Source organism: Sitophilus oryzae, unplaced genomic scaffold (genome assembly GCF_002938485.1).
Source record: "Sitophilus oryzae breed Bouriz unplaced genomic scaffold, Soryzae_2.0 scaffold_169_pilon_pilon, whole genome shotgun sequence".
In the NCBI taxonomy this organism is placed as follows: domain Eukaryota; kingdom Metazoa; phylum Arthropoda; class Insecta; order Coleoptera; family Curculionidae; genus Sitophilus; species Sitophilus oryzae.
The window spans coordinates 354,240-376,001 of NW_022146390.1; the positions used below are offsets into that span (position 1 = coordinate 354,240).

Genomic DNA, 21,762 nt, shown 5'->3' on the forward strand with positions numbered 1-21,762 from the left:
TCCGGAAGTGCCGCCATATTGAAAATATTTTTAATTGATAGATCTCGTTGTAAAACAATGATGTGCAAAAAAAAATCCGATCTAGATATTGTGGTTTTCTAGAAACTTTTAATGGACGCTCAGCCTGGGACACCCTGTATAAACATGGGGTCTAAAGACTAAGGGTCTAAGAACTTCCTTTCTGATCTATAGGGTGGTTAAAATAGAAAAAAAAACTTACTGTGCTGTCTACACACACTACTACGTTTAGTGTCCTCGAAATATATTTTTGTAATTTGAAACTAGAAAATACAATTTGGCATTGACAATATTATTATAGGATGACAACTTAAGGGGCATTGGCCTGAAACTGATTCTTGTAATCTGATATTTATAAACCATATGATCCGTCTTGCTATGGGCTTCTCAAAAATATATAACACTCTCTATTTATTATTCAACAGTTTGAAAGTAAAATTTTAATATGTGTATGATTATTTTAGTAAATAACATTTTAATATTTTTGTTATCTATCACGACCTATATTAATAAGAAAATGATCTCTTTTAAATATTGCAGTAAATAGTGAAAATAAATATAGAGTGTTATATATTTTTGGAAGCTCATTGCAATACGAATCATATAATTTATAAATATACATTTTTCATCATATAATTTATAAATATACAGTTGCATGTGAAAAAACATAACTTTAGTTCATATTTTCAAAAATATATTTTGTAGAAAAATAAACTACACCACTGTATTATACGTAAAAAGTTCTACAAGAATCAGTTTTCAAGTCCTCGATATCTTTCATAATATACGGGGGCTGTCCCAAATTGCAAAATTTTCAAAAAGAGCTCTAGCTCAGAAGTGAAGAGGGTTGTTGCATTTTCGGTTTGACAAAAAAGTGGGAAACCGCATCTGTGCAAACCACATCCTCCTATCTTTACTAATTTGATGCTGACAACAATGATGATGACAAACAAATGATGTCGTACGATTTCAATCAAAATGGGACACCCTCTACAGGGTGGGTCAAATTCGACGCTTTTAAATGGAAACACTCTTTTCTATAGGAAATAGACGAAAACTAATATCGGTGTCTGGAGCTCAATTTTCATCAAAAACATGATGGTGAAAACCGCACATCAATATCTGTTACCGTTTCGGGGTGTTTTTCAAAAATGTGCATTTTGAACAAATCGCTGTAACTTTTTTGCTATGGAAAATTTTGTATTTCTATGAAAATATTTCCAAAGCACCTTTTTACGTAGAATTTAATCGTTATCAACAGAAAAATTGATTTTTTATTTCGAACATCCTCTATATTTTTAATTAACTGAAAAGAATTTAAAATTACCTTTCCAAAAATATAACACACTTGATATTTTGTTATAATCTCCTTTGAAATATAAAATTTTTAAAAGTTCGCCACTTTTAACTAGTAGGCTTTGGACCCCTATTGATGATATGCCCTTAATGCAACTCGAAAACATATTTTTCCAGCAAGACGACGCACCGCCTTTGAACTCTGAAGTTATCAGCAATTGCAGCCAATTTCTAGAATAATTGAATAGCTAACCAAGATCCCCGCCGTTGGCCGTCGAGGCCGCCTGACTTAGTGCCCATGGATCTAATCCTATGAATATATTTGCGGAAGAATAAAGGTTCCTTATTCTTCCGTATAATCTAGACAAGAATTAGAAATACTTAGCAGTTATGAGAGGGTATCTTTCACCCCCACTGAGTAATGAATTCCGCGAGAAATGTTCAAAAACTGCCCCGTCTGTCCATAACAGAAGACGGTCGATTGATGCTCACAGCTAGATTTTTTTTGCATTACAGCCGGTGCCGTTCAAAGCCTACTTATTTAAAGCGGGCGAATTTTTATATACTCTATATCTCGAAGAGGAATCGAGCAAAATATGAAGTGTGTTATATTTTTGGAAAGGTAATTTTAATTTCTTTTCAATAAATTAAAAATATGCAGAGTGTTCCATATAAAAAATCAAATTTTCTGTTGATAATTCTTAAATTATTAATTTTAAAAAAAAATACACTTAAACCATTAAATTTTACGTAAAAGGTGCTTTGAAAAATTTACAGCGATTTGTTAAAAATGCATATTTTTTAAAAACGCCCCGTAACTCCGAAACGGTAACAGATATCGATATGCGGTTTTCACCATCATGTTTTTGACAAAAATTGAGCTCCAGACACCGATATTAGTTTTTATCTATCTCCTATAGAAAAGGGTGTTTCCATTTAAAAGCGTCGAATTTGACCCACCCTGTACAGTGTCACTGATAAAGTCCGCATCATATGGAACTTTTTTCTTTACAGACTTGGGTTTTTTAAAAATACGTTTTGATATTAGTATGTACCACAAATATGAATTTCATCGAGTTCATCATTTCAATTCAAGTTATTCATACTTTTCTTTACTTTAGGCATTAGCATAAAGTCGGCTAATAGAGTCGTTTTTTAAACATTTATCTTTTTTAAATCTCAAATTTGACAGATACCCGATAGCAACAGCGTAAATTTTATTATGTCATTTGAATCTAATTTTAAAGCAAAAACCAACGCGCTAAAGTCAAACGATATAGCCTGATTAATATGGGAAATCTGCCCCCGCGGCTTTATTAACTCGCATTCAGGGCTTCGATTTGGTGTCGAATCATAATAATTCATCTAAATTTTTAGCCCTTTAATTCTAACGGTTTTCGAGATTTTCAAAAAAAACTTTTTTTTTCAATTTTTTTTATTTTTATATAGAAAAATTCAAAATTAATTAATGATGATTTTTTTTCTAATTCTTAGATGTTTAAGACATTAACACTCCACTAACTGGACCAGAACCGTTCTGTTTTCCAAGCGGAAACCAACTGAAAGCGGAACTGAAGAATCTGGAAGACTCCAACCGTAACTTGGAATGGGTGTCCTCCAACGGTCTAAGACACTCGAAAAAGTTCCTCAGAACCTACGACCGAGAAAAATCAAAGGTTTTCCTTGATTTAAGTAAAAACAATCTTCGGATTATCACGGGGTTTCTAACAGGACACTGTCTCCTCAACGAACACCTCAGTAGGCTGAAGCTGAGAAACAACGGCGAATACAGATTCTGTGGGGAATATGGGGAATCACCTGAACACCTCATCACTGAGTGCGCCGAGACGACGACCATTCGTGCTATGAACTTTGGTACGGCTGATGTCAAGGATGGAGAGCTAGCCTATGTGGAGCCGTCTCAGATACTGGCTTTTGTTAAAGCCTTGAGACTGTATGATGAGTTATAACTCGTTATAACTCAAGAAAGGGGAACACACAATAGATCTTTAAGGTCGCGGTGACTAACTCCCCTCCTAAACATTTTACATTCTACAAGACATGAAAACTAATATGATCATGATTCTTAAACGAAAAGCCGATTTTTAGCGGAGGAAAGAAAATTAAAATCTTAGAAAAATTAAAATCGTCAGAAAATGTCTTTTATACTCCTTTACACTACTTTACTACCTTTACTCAGGAATTTTTTAGGATTTTTTGAAGTAGTGGAACAATATGAAAAACAACAATTAAATCCCATATTAATACAGTATGAAAAAAATTAAAAACTAATATTTTTCTAAAATATTCTGTTTTAACTAACTTATATTTTTTTAGTTTAAAAAACTGCCTAGAAAATATTTTTGTACTTCAAATTCACAATGTTTATCACTGGCGTAACTACAGGGGTGGCCGGTGGTGCTGGCCCCCCCTCCCAGGTACTGCTGGGCACCCCCCAGAGAAATCCTGAATTATAATTCTTGGCAACGTATTAATTTTTATTTGCTTGTGATGTAGTAAAAATGATGTTTTCTAGTTTTGTTTAGTTAATATTATTTTGTTGTGTTCAAAAAATGTGTTAATTTTTTATTATTTTTTAGAAAATTTGTATGTATTTAAGTAATCTACGGGAACACGGTTTGATAACCAAGTCTATGAAATTTATTGATAGAGAAATTCATGTAAACGTTTTATTCAAAAAATGTGTTTTTTGAAATTATTTTTCATTTTAAAAAAAACAGAAGCCCTAGGCCCCCCCTGGGCTCAACCCAGGCCCCCCTAGGCCCACCCCAGGATAAATTGCTAGTTACGCTAATGATGCTTATTACACATTTTCAATCATATTGCTACGCAATGATTACGTAAACACAGGGTTTTTGAAAAATTCGCGTCAAGCTGACGCATTATAACGCCATCTACTGGGATTTACAGTAACCAACAATCATATTCCTCTAAAGTTTCGCTTATTTAGGTAACCTAACAATAAACTAGTCTTCATTGTTGTATGTATTAAATTGCAACTAACCCATTTATAATTTCAGAAGATTTTAGAAAAAAAAATGAGTTTGCGTAATTATTATTTTTCATATTGTTACACCACTTCAAAAAATCCTAAAAAATTCCTGAGTGTGAAGAAGTATAAAAGACATTTTCTGACGATTTTTAGTGAATGACATATTTCACGAAGGTTAAAAAAATGAAAATTTTAATTTTCTTTCATCCGCTAAAAATAGGCTTTTTGTTTATGAATCATGATCATATTATTTTTTCATGTCTTAGACTTCCAAGAATTAGAAAAAAAATCAGCACTAATTAATTTTGAATTTTACTATAAAAATAAAAATAAGATTGAAAAGAACAGGTTTTTTTGCAAATCTCAGAAACCGTTTGAGTTAAAGAGCTAAAAATTTAGATGAATTATTATGATTCGACACCAAATCGAACCCCTGAGTGCTATACCCTTTAACCTAAATTCGTACTAATGTCGATTTTGAAAATAGTTAGTCTAAATGTCACTAGAAAATTGCCATGGCGACACCAGCCAACTTGATTACGATTTTATTGAAAAATCGCTTTTTATTCAAAATCTGAGCTAGATAGGTGTAGGAAACTCTAATATAATTTGAAAAAGCATTTGAATCTGCTTCAATTTATTTAAAAAAATACAGGGTATTGCATTTGAAATAACGAAGTTTTTATATAAAATATATCCTTAAAATAAATCAGCAATTTTTGGTACCCCTGTATAATTTTAAGGAAGCAATAACATTTTCCGGTAAAATTTATTTCCCCACCTTTAAACTCAGCACAAGAATTAATTCTGAAAAGTAATGTACAGGGTGTTAATAATCTATTGTAGCATGCATATTTAAATATCTTTAAATACATCCCAAACCAAAGATTTTAAACATATTTAACCCTTATAATATATGCCTTATTTTATGCCCAAGAATCCAAAAATGAAATAAAATACCGGCTATTCCCTAAGCAGAAATATAACTTTGATATGGATCTTAGTTCTGAAACACCCTGTATATTTCGTTAAAATAGGCGTAGTTTAATTAAGGTTTACCGCACTTTAATTTAATTTACGATTTTGTGAAAAAGCACTAACAATTTTAATGCTTTATTTCTCTAGGCATATATTTTTAAAACCAAATTTTGTACTAAAGTTTTTATATTTACTAGATTGTGTTGCAATAATAATATGCAAAATTTTATGTTATATCCAATTATGTACAGAAAAATTGGGGGTGCTATTTAAAAAAACTTAATGCTTTTTCATAACTTTTTTTGGGACACCCTGTATGCACCAAAATGTTTTTTAGGATATGCACCATTTTAAACCATACAACATCTGTATAGATCTTTTTTCATGTCTTTGCCAACAACGACGATATTGGACTGTAAACATATGACTGTAAATATGTGGCAGTAAATCTTACTTTATATTTATTTTAAGAAAAGCTTTAACCTCAATAACAGATATAAAAAAAAATATGCATATTTAGGCATTTTTTTAAAACTCACGATTAAAATTTGTAATTTTTTTGTGATACACTATACAGAGTGGTCGGAACTGTATTCCGGAAACTTCGGCAGCATATTCTGCAGATAAAAATAAGTAAAATAGTTCGTATTATCTGACAAACGAATCTAAAACAGCGGAAGGAATTCGGGCAAAAAAAGTCGATGTTGTCACGTTTAATTATAGAAAAGCAAAGTAGCTCGATATTACCTATAAATTGAATATATTTTAGTTCATTTCAGCATACATAATTAGATATATGCTAATATGTTGACGTAGTTCTTATTATAATAATGTATATTTATCTAATTAAGAGATTTCGTTCATTCTGCCTATTATAAAAGGTAAAGTATTTCCTTAAGATAAAGTCCGTTTAGGGTAAGCTGGCAACGCTGACAAAATTCATCATGGCATCCCAGATTCAACCAGTCTGATTGGTCGAGATTCTCGCACGTCTTGCCGCCATTACCCCCAACTTTATGCCCCTCTCTAGGAATAGTAGAAACAGTCACTACTATTGAAAAATCCAGTGGCGCTGTTATTGTATTGTGTTTTATGTCTTTAACTTGATTTGTGTTTATTGTAATTAGTACACGCGTTTTAACAAATATTACTATATTTGGCAAATGACTAAACAAAATGTAGGTACATTTAAAGTAAAATAATATTATAAACTTTACTGGAAAATATTATAAAAATTCCTGATATATTTTTATGAAACACCGCACGCTCGTGGATATTTTATGAATGAAATCGGTCATGATTTTAGAAAATTGCGATCCCCTCACCGTTGCCCTGCTGTTTCAGATCCGTTTGTCAGACTGTATAAATATATATCCTAAAATGCTTCGATTTGGATATACAGGGTGTAGAAATTTCATTTTTATTTCGATTTTTCCCAAATAATTTCTATGAAGTAAAAAATATACATTTACGACATTTACTGCGTAAAAAAGGTCTCTTGGTAAAAATCGCTCCGAGTAATGATTCTCGAGATTTGGAATCGAAATCATCAATAATACCCGTCATCATTGACACAAATTAAACATGTTGACTAAATAGTTATTAGACTGAAATCATAAATTTGAAATGTTTTTGTGCCAAAAGTTTAACACAAACTATCATCATAATTTTTTCGAAGAAATTAATTTAAGAAAAAATTAATTATTAATTAAGGAAAATTAATTTAAGAAGATAAAAAGTTCTCAAATTTATTATTTCAGTCTAATAATAATATATAATATAATATTAAATAACTATTTACTAAAGATGTTTAATTTTTATCAATAATAACATGGATTGACTATTTCCATTATAAATATCTTGAGAACAGTTGCTCATAGCGATTTTTACCAAGACATTTATTACGTAAAAAATCACGGAAATGTATATTTTTTCACTCAGTAGTTTTATACAGGCACGGACGAAAAGTTATTACTCTTCAAAACAGATAAAACACATGTAGGTGGCGCCACCTATTTCTCACGTCAAATAACTCCGAAATGCCAATTTTCATCCAAAAATTGACGTTACTGCAGAAGTTATTTGGAAAAAATCGAAATAAAAATGAAACTTCTATACACTGTATCTCCGAAACTAAGCATTTTAGGACATACATTTATACGAACTTTTTTACTCATTTTCATCTGTAGAATATGCTGCCGAAGTTTCCGGAATACAGTTCGGCCACCCTGTATAATAATAAGACTGAAAATTATTATTATTGAGTAAAGAATCTGGACAAATCGCAAGGTCATAATTCATATAGAATAAAAATATGATAAAAATTCACTAAGTTTTGGAATAAGTATGAAATTATGCAGTTTAAATTGTAATAGTTAATTTAATACCGAAATTCAAATAAAATATATACCTATTCTGGAAAAACACCTGTCAACATTCAGTGAGTTATCTATAATAAAGTCATAACCATTTTTTTTGCAAATTTGAAGATTTTAGAACACATTTATTCAAAAAAAAGTCTTAGTTAGAAATTTTGCATAATTGCTGAATGTCCAGCAAATTGCATTAGGTCGATCCACTGTGCGACGCGACGGCTCTACGTGACGGTGACAGTACGTTATAGTGAGAACCGCGCCTAAAGGCTGATTCATGGTACACCGTGACGGGCCGGGGCCGTGCGACGGTGAAGGCACGGCCAAATATTGTCAAATGTTATTTATACGTATGCATTCATGCTAAGCCGGGCACGGGCCGAGCTTCGCCGAAAGGCGTCCGTGCCCCGTCCGTGCCCGGCTCGGGTACGGCCCGGTGTACCATGAATCAGCCTTAAATAAAAATAAAATCCCATATGATGTAGACTTTATCTGTATAATGTATATAATATTTTATAAAAAAATATTTTTTCTCCATAACAAATTAATATTCGCATCCGCGAATATCGGTTAGCTGTAAAACAATTTTAAGGTAATTTAAATATAGTTTCTTAATTCTTTTTATATTTTCTATTTTACGAATTTAATAATGGAAATGGGTCAAGTATTGGAAGAGTATATTCAATCCAAAAATAAAAACTATGATGTATTTTCAATTAATAAATAATATGAACTTACCTTGATCATCATAGCTCCAGTGTATATCGACATCATTTTCTTCGTCATACTTAGTTTGTGCTTTCAATTTTGGGACAAAAACTATTAAGAAAATGTAAATTAAAAAGAAGTTGTTATGCATATTAATATAAAGCTTCTGGTGAATATTATATTTTAAATAATTTAACTTTGAGCTTAAGGTTTTTATAAGTTTTTTTATCGGTAGGTACTATGCGACTGGCTACAAAAAAATAGAAATAGTTATCAATTCTTAAAACTATTTAATTTCTATATACGCTTACATGAACTAATAATTAATTATGTTGGAAATATCGCGAAACTAGGTAATTATAACAAAAATACATTTTACATAAATTTGAAAAAAATTGTCACTATAATTTTAACAAATTGCTAAATATACTCACCTACCGTTCTAAAATATCACAATTATTACAATACGTGTTATATCAATTATATTATTTAAAATAAACTTACCTATAATTAGTGTCGCCGCAATTATTAGAAAAAAGCAAACTATTACTGAAATTATAATAAATTTCTTATTATATGGTCTGAAAGAAAATACCACCATTTTTAAACTCTATTAAATTTTTAAAATTAAATTAAAAAAAAAACAATAATAATATCTTAATGACTCTGGTCTAAAGATTCTTTATATGTCATTTACATATATAAATTTTATTTGTATTAAATTTATTGCCGCCGAGATAATGACACAATTAAACCATTTTGATGAATGTGTGAACTTGTGCTATAATATTTGGAAATGAATTTAAAATAATACTATACTTAAACAGATTTCTAATCGTTATATATTATTATTTATTTTGTTACATATATAAAAGTCGGTTTGGTACAGGGTGGACATAAAAATATTCATTTAATTATTTCTCTATTGCCTTAAGATTTTCATAACTTACTTTATTAATTTTTAGATTTTGTATCTATTGACTAACTACAGGTGTGCCCGGTGGCGGTGGTGCCCCTCCTCCCCCCTAGATCCTACTGGGCACTACCAGAAAAATCTTAAATTTTGACTGAACGATGACTCTGCTAAATATTAATTTTTATTTGCTTGTGATGTAGTAAAAATTATTTTTTCCATTTTATTTAGTTAATATTATTTTTCTGTGTTCAGAAATTGTGTATTAGTGTTTATTTTTTACAAAATTTGTAGGTATTTAAGTAATCCACGGGAACACGGGTGGATATAACCAAGTCTATCAAATTTATTGATAGAGAAATTCATGTAAACGTTTTATCCAAAAAATGTATTTACATTATTACAGTGGGTAAATTCTTCACGTAAAAATAAGATTTATTTTTATATCAACATATACTTAGGTCCGATTCTGCTTTGTTTCGTAGCTACAAGTGGTTAAACTCTTAATTTTTTTTCGATTTTGTATAATTATCTTTCAAGTACTTTTAGCGATTCGAATGAATTTTTTAGGATAAAAGTTACTATTAGTGCCACATATTTTTTGGTACTAAAAAGTGTTGACAGATTCACCAGCGACGTGCATGTTGTTATCACTGTAATATTTTTCTAAAAAAAACATTAACCGAATTTATTAGTAAATTTTATTAAAATTTATAACATTGATGTTCAGTATTACTTACATCAAAGTTTAAAAGTTTTAACATCCTGTAAACTATGTATTAACTCCGCATCCGTGTTTATAGGAACTTTTTTTCATACTTTTTGATGGGGACTCAATGAGTACTTATTTAACACTGTGATCTGTATAATTTGTAATTATGGGGGGTAATATTATGGGGGGTAATAATTATGGGGGGTAATATTATGTAATTAAATACACAAAAATCTATAAGATCGCGGTGATGATAGCTCTCCCATTCTACCCAACCAAACCATTCTACACTTTGGCCCAGGGGCGAATACAAGGATTTATTTTAGGGGGGGGAAGAAAAAAAAACGTTGATACCCCATATGTGCGGTAAATCTGTCGACACTTTGTTTACATTAAAATATCGCATTTATAGTAACTTTTGCTTTCAAAATTTCATTCGAATAGCTAAAAGCACTTAGAGAAAAATTATTATAACAAATAGAAAAAAAAGAAGACTGTAACTTTAGCTACGAACCAAAACAGAATCAAACCTATAGTTCATACCAAATAAGCTTTTTCTCACATGATGCAGCTTGACCGGCACAGCGTTGCCCACTTTTACATATTTTCTTTTAGTCAAAATACTTTTGGAAACAAAAATAATTTAATTGTAAATATATAACCAGTTATTATTTACCAACAAAATTAATCAACAAAACTTACTTTCTTAACAGCACTTAATGGACATAAAGGCTCATTACTATCGCTTTCCCATTCAAAATATTCTAATAAAGTGCCGATGATTTTTTTACAGCCGTTAAGCTATTTTATACACTTTGCACTAAGAGAGGTTCTAAAAAGAATAATCTTCGACTGCAAGGTCTGCTGGTAAACATTTTTAAGCATAAAGTATCACAACACTATTTATTTAAACCAAAAACTCGTAATACAAAACTAAAGTGTCAAAACGAATGACAATGTCAGGAAATAAATAAATAAATAAATACGACAAATTGCAGCAGCTACAATTGCTACAGAAGAGCTACCACCTGAATTCCTAGCGGGAAATTTAAATTAAATTCCAGTTAGTCAGCCCGGCGACGCCGAATATTTCCATGGTTGGCAATAACGAATTTAAAAATCACGCCCTCGATTACTTAACTAAAAGTTTAATTGATTAGGCAATCGCATGCAAATTTTGAACTGTCCATATATTGGTTCCCCTGTTACTTCTAGCCATGTTGTAAATAGGATTTTTAAAGGTATCCGTATGCTGAATACATATGCCAAATTTGAACAATTTTGGATAAGTCGATTTTAAGTAATTTAAAAGGGGGTGCCTATTTTACTGACCAAATTTAAAATTTCCTTTTTGAGATTAGTTGAAAGTAATACCACCTTAATTTTGCTAATACCACCCAAAAATAAACTACTACCACCTTAACTTTGCTACTACCACCCAAAAATAAATTACTACCACCTTAATTTTACTACTACCACCCAAAAATAGACTACTACCACCTTAACTTTGCTGCTGCCACCCAAAACTAAACTACTACCACCTTAATTTTGTTACTACCACCCAAATATAAACTACTACCACCTTAACCCTCAACTGGTAACACGCGTCTGAGAGACGCTCTTGTTTACATTTCTCCTCACAAACGCAGTGGCGCCTCACTTGGCACTACCGCCGATCAGGGTATGCCTAGCTCACTTACTGGACACATTATTCTGGGCGGTAACAAATTTTCACATATATCTTTTTATAGCCGTGCGAAGTTTTTTATTTGAATCAACCCCGTTAAAATGTCTCGACTTCATACATTTGCTAGCAGAGAGCCTCATAACAAAGCATGTCCAACGCCGATTAACTATTCCTAATCTTCCAGACTGCCTAAAAAAATTATAAGGGATATTTTGGAAGATGTGGAACAACCAGTATCAGGCTCAAAAGATATATCGGACAAGCTTTCAAAGAGAAAGACATGCAGGTCAAGACATTGGCCTTACGAAACAAGAAGACAAACAGCTTACAAATGTACGAAAATGTATGAAATGTTGTAAGACACATTCATGTTATATAGTTGTTGTTTTTTAGGACTTTTTCATACAAAAATTACTTTCAGTTTTTTTTTAAAGTTCAGTTTTGAAAGTGTTTTTTCGTGTTGAAGTGCGGTGAAAATCTCAGGTACACTGTTAAACAACAATAATTGACATTTTTTTTTAAAATAAAATCAGAAAATGCTCTTATACCCGGCAAAGGTACGTTCGAAAATTGTAAAATCCTGTCTACCTTAGAAGATTTCACTGAAGAACCAAACCATATACATCACTGTATTGTTACTGCGGTGATGCGAGTCCAAACACTATACCTACAGTAATGGTAATTAAGGTTGTAGTAGTTTATTTTTTGGTGGTAGTAGTTTATTTTTGGGTGGTAGTAGCAAAACTAAAGTGGAAGTAGTTTATTTTTGGGTGAAAGTAGCAAAATTAAGGTGGTAGTGGTACGTATTTAGATAGTAGTAACGTATATAAGCTGGTCAGTAAATTATGCTGGTCAGTAAAATAGATTTTCCCAATTTAAAAGGTTTGCCCAACAATACAAAATCTGATAAATGCCCAAGGATATGCCAACGTACCTTAAGCTGTCAATCTATGATTTTATCATTGTCAAATGTAATTTATTGTGCTGTCTACACTACTACGTTATAGTACCTACGCTTAGTGTTCCCGAAATCTATTTTTGTAAGTTAAAACTGATTCGAATGGGGTTAAACATTGAGAAATTATTAATTGACATTGAGAAAATTATAGGATGACAATTTAAGGTACGTTGGCATTTGCCTGATTTTGCATAGTTACCTGTTCAGTTTTATTTTAAAAATAGATGCATATTTTCTTAAATTACTTAAAATCGGCTTGTCCAAAATTGTTCGAATTTGGCATGTGTATTCAGCATACGCAGACCTTTAAAAGACCTGTTTACGACTTAGCTCTAAATTAATAGTTGAGCGAAATTTTGGACAATTCTAAATTTGCATGGGATTTCCTATGTTTCCAATGACGATGCACCATCCAGTATGTAAAGTTATAACAAAAAAAAATTGATAAAATAGGAAACAGGATCTAGACTGTAGAAGGTGTTGATTAGGTTAGGCCTAGGTTTGACAAAAGGTATATCCATCTTATATTTTTTATGATACATATCAATAATTTGGTGACTTAATAACAAAATTCTAGTAAACTTACATAAAGTTATGGATTAAGATTAAAGAATTTTTATTATTCCCCTCGTGACAAATTTCTGATATCTAAATCTGATTTTACTATCACATATTAATTGTATTAAAATCAAATCCTTAAATCCATTATCTCATTTACTGATTTTTATTATGGTATTCAAAATTAAATATTTTTGATCAAAAAGAAAAATGCGAATTAATATTTGATTAGAATGGTTTGAACCAAAGACATCTAAATATAGGTAGACAGAACACTCCATTCATAAAACTCAATTTTTTAGAATCATACATGGTTTGGCACTTTTATGAGAGTTAAAAAGAGATGGGTACATAAATATGACAACACGGTTGAGTTTCGGCTGTCTTTCTGTCATTTCACTTCATCAGTGGCGTGACGGTGGTGTGGTGTTTTTTTATCAAAAATTTTAAAATAGTTATTTTGTGTATTTTAATTTAAATTTTAATTTGTAATATACGTAGTAATATCGATAATATAAAATGTAGGGGCGTTTGCACCAAGTTTTTTTAAGCAAAACTTAACATTATGTTTAGCTTATTTTCTTGCACTTGCTTTAATCTAACTTGAATTTATATTTAAATTAAGCGGTCAAATTTCCAGGCTAGTGGCCACTTAACCTATCTTAGACACAAAAAAATTGTTTTACGAGGAAGAATTATTGTTATTCCTTTGAGAAAGCTAAAAAGTGTATTATGATACATCTACGTAAGTTCGATGATTACTTTTGATATCCTAGACGTCGATCAGTAGGTATATTCATTGAAAATGGATTTCCTCAAGAGTGGATGTAAGGAAAAATCATATTGCCAAGAAATGAACCTCCTTAAGTTTTTAGGACAGAGACTTTTAAACGACACTGTAATATATATCATTATTAATTACCTCGGTTTAATTGAACAAAATCTAGAATATCAAAATGAGAGGTAAGTTGGAATGCTAGTAAATCTAATGTAAGATAAATTAATTATATTTATACTTTGAACCATTGTTCTTTAGTATTTCCAGAAACAACAGCATAACTGCCATAAATCAACAACAATTTTATAGTATATTTGGGTTTCCTGGGATTATAGGGATAGTTGATGGAACACAATGTAAGAAAACATTCACCTGGTAAGTACCTATATATTTTCTTCAATATTTATCAGCACAAGGTTTCTTATACTTTACAGGGGGTATTGATGGAGAGGTATTTAGAAATAGAAAAGCATTATTTTCCCCAACATTTAAATTACTGGAAATGCTAGTCTTAAAACTATAGACTTGATTGCTTGTTGGCATGGGTCTGTGCATAAAGCCACCATTTTTGGACATTAAGGACCCGCATGGAGACTGGTGACTTTTCAAATTAAATCCTGCTTGGTTAGTGGTCCGTATATTTACTTACTGTTAGATCATTTATATAAAATATATTCCTTAAATATTTGAGTAGGTATTCAATTTAGAAATATATTACGAATAAGATGAATTGAAAGAAATTTTTTAAAATTAAATGTGATAATATTCAAAGGGTTCATATACTCTATTAAATTATTTTATTATCTGTTATAAGGTGAGATTGCATATGCATTGAGGGGATATATGCAGAAATAGAGCTGAAGAAATGTTTCAGAATTATCGTTATATGGAAACGCCACTTTCCAATATGTGTTTTATGGTATAAGACCAAAATTACAAAACACAATGTCAGTTATTGTTGCACAACAGTGAGTTAAGAAAAATATTATCTGTTTAATTATAGAACAAAATTTAAAAAATTTAATGTATGTACTTAAATTTTTAGATTTTGTTGTTTCAATGTGCTACACAATACAGCCAGAATGATGCCTGAACAAGAGCTGCCGCCGTTAGATGAAATAAATATGGACCAAATTAATAAGAAGAGAAATAATAAATTAGTTTGAAAGATTAGGGCAATATTTTTTTTTAACTTATTCTAAACATGTTTTTATGTTGTTATTAAATCTCTTGAGTATTAATTTCTATAAAATATCATTATTAAATGTCTTTTATTCAGAAATAACATATATTACATTTTTTACATGACAATATAAACACTAATTAAAATTATTAAATAAGTTCTCTTTGAGAACTTTACTGTTCTTTTTTTATTTCAATGTCTAACAACCCTTTTTTTCTTTAGCTTATGTTCTTCTCTGTTTTGAATACTACTACTTTGAATTTTGCCCATCTCCATATTACAAAAGAACAGCCTTTTGTCTAGTAAATTAGTATCATCCCTTTTCTTCTGTTTCTTTGTAACCATCAGTTTTGTTTTGAGACTGAAAAAATATCTAAATATATTGAATTCTCTTCAAAGTAATAAAAAATTCAAAAACACAATGAAAGGTTAGTACTTACAATACCAGTACTCCTATTAGTTTTAGACAATCTATCACCATCATGTTTTTTAATCCCACAATGCTCTTCTCATTTTTACATTAATTGAATATATTATTATCTTCCGTTTTTGCTTTTTGTATACGTGGACCTCCACCAGTTAGTCAAAATATATTTCAATAATTGATTTTCTTTTACATAGTATTTATACATACGTTGTAAGCTTTCCATACAAATTAGAAAGCCCAAAAATCCCGTTTTTCTTTGTGACTATGGTTGACCTTTCTTTTAAAGTAAGTCCAATAATATACAATTTAATTATTTCAAAATTATTAAAAAGTATGTTGTTCTTATATTTTTGATAATTTTTTTATATGAATATTTTGTAAATCCATTCTGAGAGTTAAAAATATCAAAAATATTGTTGAAAACTAAATGGAATTTAGAGGCCTCCTAAGAAAACTCTGGGCCAGTTTATGTATCCCTTATAAATTCTATGTTTTCGGCGAATAAAATGACAATGTTAAAGCAAAGGATAGTAGCAGAAGATTGGATTTTTGTGTGGCAGGTCCTTTTAACATTCTTTCAAAAATACTTTGTACTGGTTCAGCTAAGGAAGCCTAAAAAAACATATATTATCTCTATTAATGTTATATCTCTATAATATTATTATTAGTCTTTTTAGACACATCCAAATTCACTAAAGGGTTTTAAAATTTAGACCTGGCCTTGTCATGGCAATTAGAACCTTCCATTAATCGTATTTATGCCACTGTCATATGGATTAGTGTATCATTCACAAAATTAGACCAGAACTAAATTTAAAACTTGATAATGAATCTTGGGGACAGATTTTGACATAATGGCTGTAGGACTAAATTATTAAATGGCTGATAACTTTACATTATTATAGTTCCCCTCCGCCCGCCACTCAAATATATACATAAAATAGTGTGTCCAGATAATAATTACAAGCACTGGGATCTCAGAAACAGTAAGAGATACAGCTTCAATTATTAGAAATTGCTTTTAACGATTTTACTTGATTTTTATATTTTTTGGATCCTCACATATAACCTTTGACTTATAACCATTATGTTTTTAAAATGTCACCCTGCATACCTATATTCATACCTGAATGGTCAATTCAGTTGATTCACTTATCAAAGATTTTTCTTAAGTAATCAATTAACTGATGCATTGATATTATTTTATTTTTCAATCTTCTAAGACCTATTTGTAAAGTATGTATTTTTCATTTTCTTTGTTTCCAAATTTTTACAAGACTTAAATTTCTACATAATATCATTATAATGCCTCATTAACATACTTCTTTCTGAAATTAAAATAACTTATGCACAATTTTACTTAAGATACAGGGTGGCGCCTCTTAAATGCTACCAAGGAGAAAGAGTTTGTATTGAAATTAAATTTTGGGAGTATATGTAGGTTAATTTAGAGCATTTAAACATATAAATGTGATAAAATATGTGTTTTTTTAAAATATGGAGTTCTACAGGGTGTCGCCAAAAAAGTTACACAACAAAGTTTTGTTTTTTGGAATGGGACACCTTATATATTATTTGATTTTCGGATTCTATGAGAAAAATAAAGGTGAATTTCATTATTGGACTAAAATGTAATTTTATTCCCTTTTATTTGAAATGAACACAGCAAGTTCCCTTTTATTTGAACACCCAGAATACTATTCCGATCTTTTAATTGCAGTGTGCATTCATCAATTAATAGAATGCTTAAGGTCAAATTTTAATTTGGTTAAATATACAATGAGTAAATTTCCATCTAGGTAGCTGTTATTGAAATTTAAAGTTTATTCATTATTTTCACCAAATGTGAAATATGACAAGCCTTACATTTTAGACATATGCTTCTTTAACAAAACTCACTTTTATTTCTTTCCTAGAATCCGAAAATCAATTAATATATAGGTGTTCCATTACAAAAAAAAACTTTGATGCATAACTTTGGGGACACCGCGCAGAACTCTTGATATTTCTATAAAATGCTTTCCATTATCCTACATATGCTCCCAAAATTACATTAACGATAAAAACCACCGTTCTCTTTGGAGCCTCCGCGTCGTAGGAGAGGCACCACCTTGTATATAATGTAGAGGTAATTTTTACCTTTTTCTGATACTTTGACGACTTTCTTGAGATAATAAATATCCAACTATTGAGAGATCAGAAGATGAGGATTGTCTTACTATGCTGTAAACAAACAAAAAAACATTAATAATTAATTTTTCAATAAAACCTATTTTCGTTTTTAATTTTTTCCTAAATACTAATAATTTCCTTCTATAGTATTAAATTTATCATTAAGCGAGAATGTTTCCTAGTGCAAAATAAAAGCTCATTCATAGAAAATATATGTAAACAAAAACCAACACTATGGCAAAAATTATGTAGTTTATGATCTTATACTGTGGAAGATAATTCCAAATAACATATCCTTGACAAAACATATAAAATAAAAGATAGCTATGTTAATTATACAGGGTTTCTGGATATTCGACCGATAAAGCTTGACAATGAGAAGCAACAAGTCTCGTATTTTTATAAAAATTAAGATAGGGAAGTAAACCCATAAAGTGCTTAATTAATAAGATACAAAGTGATATTAGTAATGTTATATTACGTTATATTGTTCTATTAGATATTATAACAGTTTCCTTGAAATCTATTACTGCTAATGACATAAACAAAGTGTCCCCTTTTCTGCAAGAAAGAGAGATGTCAATTTTTAAATAATTAAGACGGCAAACAGAAGCAGAAGAAATGTTATTTTGAAAAAGCTCAATGTGTCAAAGTATCCCGTCTACTATAGTTACGTCAAAAGTATGATTAAGAATGTATTTAGATTTTTTACCGCAAAAATTGTGTCTACGAAATTTCGCGTCTCTATTTCTTTAAAGAAATACCTGGATATGTCAAAATTAAACTTACTATTGTGACACCCTGTATGTTAAAAAGTAAATACTTCGCAAGAGGGTGTACACCTGTATTCAATAAGGCACAGTACACTACTTGACAATAATAGTTATAATGAGAGTATTTCATTTAAAATATATTACATACTAGTTGAAGCCTGGCGCATCCGCCACGACATCAGGAAAAAAAAATACTTTTTATTTTTTTTTAATTAAATGAAAAACAAAAAATCCGGCGATGACAGTTTTTAGAAGAGCCAATTAGCTATCTTTTAGTAAAAAAAGCAACTTTCTAGAGCAAGTCGTTACTTCAGTATTAGCATTTTATATTATTATTATATTATTATATTATTATATATATTACTTTGTTATGCATACAGCTATATTCCCATTCTGTTAAAAATACAAGAGATTTTAAGCCTTGTCAGTCAAACATCCAGAATACACTTACAAAGAGCACATACTGGTTAATTCCAACTTCTTTTTCCAATGCCGTTTCTGTTGTTTTGAGGGAAGGGCTTCTTGAGAAGGGCTAGTTTATCTTGTATGACTTTAGGCAAAATCCTGTAAATTTTAATTAATTATCAATATTAAAGTACATGTATAAAATGTATCAATGTTCTTACAAATTTGAGGGGCCAGCCAAACTGCCAATCGCGGGACTAGGTAGGGACCTTCTCTAGTCCCTCAGCTGGTCTGGAGGTTCATTTACCTAAAACATTTCTTGGGTGGCGGTACAAACTAGAAGAAAACCTAGAGTAAATACTAATATTAGTATAATACTTATTTATTAACTGTTAAAATGTATTTGACTGCTTTTTACCTGTATGATAAAGCCCCAGCAAAAATGGTACTATCTATTTGAGGCTCAGAATTTGGTCTTATTTGCCTTCGATCAGTTAATTCGGGATCATAATATTGCTCTTATCAAAATCATCAGAACAAATTTGGACACACATTAGTTTGATTTTTCAAATTCAAGAGTGAAATCGATCATTGTCTAAGCTCAGTAATTATAGGAACGCTACAAAAGTACTATTGGTTACATATGCAACACATACATATTAAGTATTATAAATCTATTTAATAATATATGTAAAATAATAAAAATATGCGGTAAAAAAAAGGAAAAATTAACCTAAAGGAAAAATTTTCCAAGGTTTATTTTCCTCTATTTAAAACACCAGCTATGTACTCGTCTGTGAATTGTGTGCGTGTGTATGGGTGTATAGGTAAGTGTGGGTAAAAGTGTAAAGGGTTCCAAAACTAAAAAAAAAAATATCATAAATGAAAGAGTAAAGAATTATCATAAGTAAGGCTTATCATTATTATTCAAAACAGTGCATATTTTTTAAGTACTGAAGCATCATTATAATTTTATTTATTTTATTAACTTTTTTAATTTGAATTTTGAATACCTATATCTAAACCTTTCCTATTATATAATTACTTATAGAATTTTTTATAATAAATAAATAATAGATCAATCATGTGTTACGGTTAATATCTAAAACCTGCTAATGTTAACTAGAGTTCAATAATATTAATATTTAGATTGCAAAAACAGTTTTCTTTCAACATTGGGGGAGAAATGTGGAAATTATCTAGCCAAAGTCTGAAGTAATTATAAAAATTAAATGTCTTTAATTGAACATTAGCTAACTTTGTCATACTAATTTAGCATACATATAGGTACATAGTTAATATAGAATATAACTGAATAATTTTGATGTTCAAATCGTGTTCAAATTTCAGGTATTAACTACCTATAACAGCAACAGCTGTTTTATTTCAGCAGATATTAGCCATAACATACACAATTTTTAAGATATTTATAGCGGTTTCGAATGTTAGTTGGTACTTAGATATAATATAAAAAAGGTTTTTAAATGTTAAGTTGAGAACAGCCAGTATTACCTCTGAGCATTTTTTACCACCAACTGTAACAGCGAAATGGACAAATACTTAAAATAATTGACTTAAAACGTAGATCGGTTTTGCCAAGGTTTTGCCTGAGGTCTAACTGAGGATAAGTCTAATTTCACAATCAAAAACGACAGCAAATAAGAAAATATACGTATTTTTGTAATAATCTACTTATAACTAAAAGTACTTAGATACGCTACTGTAAAGGCATTGCTAAAGGTAAAAAAATGTAATAACACTTACCGTCCAAATATCAATCAGGAGTTAGAATAGTCCACCTTTAACAAACTATGCACTGGTGAACCATTGTAGATAGTTAAAAAACTACTTTAAATAGTTTTCTTTGCAATAAACACTAATAATTATTCGAAAGTTGTCCGAAATCCACAAACACTTCCAACGGTCGCAGAAAACTCGCAACAATGCTCCGTTGGACAAAAGTTGAATGAATACGTCAAATGTCAGCGTAATTTCTACAGATTCCGACAATTCGTAGTAAAAATTAATCCGTAGCGATGCCGGATTGTCTTAGTAATTTCCCTAATATATTTTAATCGTAATTTTAATATAATTTAATTAGAAAACTAATAATAATTTCAAAGGTATAATCCTAGTATAATTAATGTATTATAATTAAAATTATATATCTACACAAATATTTAGCCTAATGACCTTGTAATGACAATAGCATTTAGAACTCAAACCGTAATCAGCCGAAATCTACCACCGGTCGCTTAAAATTGGCATCATCGATTTTTGTGCAACACGGTTCGTGATCGCGGTAAAATGTAAATTGTTTCGTCTCCTTTTATTTAGATGTCTTTGGTTTGAACCCCCTGATAATACAGATAACATAGATATATAACGTAATACCTGCAAGTTGTTATCTTATAACTCGGATGCAACGTATGGCAATAAGCCAGAAGCACGTGTCTGCGGTTATCAGTTCCTAGAGGCCGATATTTCATCTATACAGGGTCCGGCAATAGTGCGTCGGGCATCTGTAGCTCATAGAATAAAAAACTAGAGAATTTTGTTGTAAGTGCAAATCTACATTATGTTCTAGGATGTATTTCAGGAAAATATTTTAACTTCTATAGGGTGGCTCAAAAAAGTGTGAGTGGATCGGGATGATTTTTTTTCGAGGGGCAAACCGCTGGTGGTATTTATTGTACAAGCACTTGGCAATACTGGTATTTTTTTGGTACTTTTGTTACTAATTTGGTATTTTTGGTACTAATTTGGTATTATTTGGTAATAAACTGGTATTATTTGGTAATAAACTGGTTT

At 30.4% G+C, this 21,762-nt stretch overlaps 1 protein-coding gene and 2 long non-coding RNA genes across 7 annotated transcripts in view; all 3 read right to left on the reverse strand.

Moving 5' to 3' along the window:
* Nucleotides 1-8,761, reverse strand: part of LOC115881116 (carbonic anhydrase 6-like) — a 77,083-nt gene extending 68,322 nt beyond the window's left edge. The window contains exons 1-2 of the mRNA XM_030898498.1: nucleotides 8,697-8,761; nucleotides 8,416-8,635 (exon numbers count right to left, since the gene is read on the reverse strand). Coding sequence (XP_030754358.1) covers nucleotides 8,416-8,536 — 121 coding nt within the window. The 5' untranslated portion in view covers nucleotides 8,537-8,635; nucleotides 8,697-8,761. The remainder of the gene's footprint in view (nucleotides 1-8,415; nucleotides 8,636-8,696) is intronic.
* Nucleotides 8,762-15,245: 6,484 nt separating this feature from the next.
* LOC115881119 lies at nucleotides 15,246-19,452 on the reverse strand. 5 transcript variants are annotated; one of them, XR_004049994.1, is made up of 8 exons: nucleotides 19,370-19,452; nucleotides 19,173-19,299; nucleotides 18,998-19,110; nucleotides 17,741-17,824; nucleotides 16,728-16,929; nucleotides 15,809-16,213; nucleotides 15,615-15,744; nucleotides 15,246-15,535 (listed from the first exon to the last, which is right to left on the reverse strand). It is a non-coding gene; the product is annotated as an uncharacterized LOC115881119 (long non-coding RNA). The 5 variants fall into 5 exon arrangements; XR_004049995.1 differs by having other exon boundaries at nucleotides 15,615-16,213; nucleotides 19,173-19,287; XR_004049996.1 differs by having other exon boundaries at nucleotides 15,615-16,213; nucleotides 19,011-19,110.
* Nucleotides 19,453-19,470: 18 nt separating this feature from the next.
* LOC115881120 lies at nucleotides 19,471-21,311 on the reverse strand. Its single transcript, XR_004049997.1, has 2 exons — nucleotides 20,716-21,311; nucleotides 19,471-19,570 (listed from the first exon to the last, which is right to left on the reverse strand). It is a non-coding gene; the product is annotated as an uncharacterized LOC115881120 (long non-coding RNA).
* Between the last annotated feature and the right edge of the window lie 451 nt (nucleotides 21,312-21,762).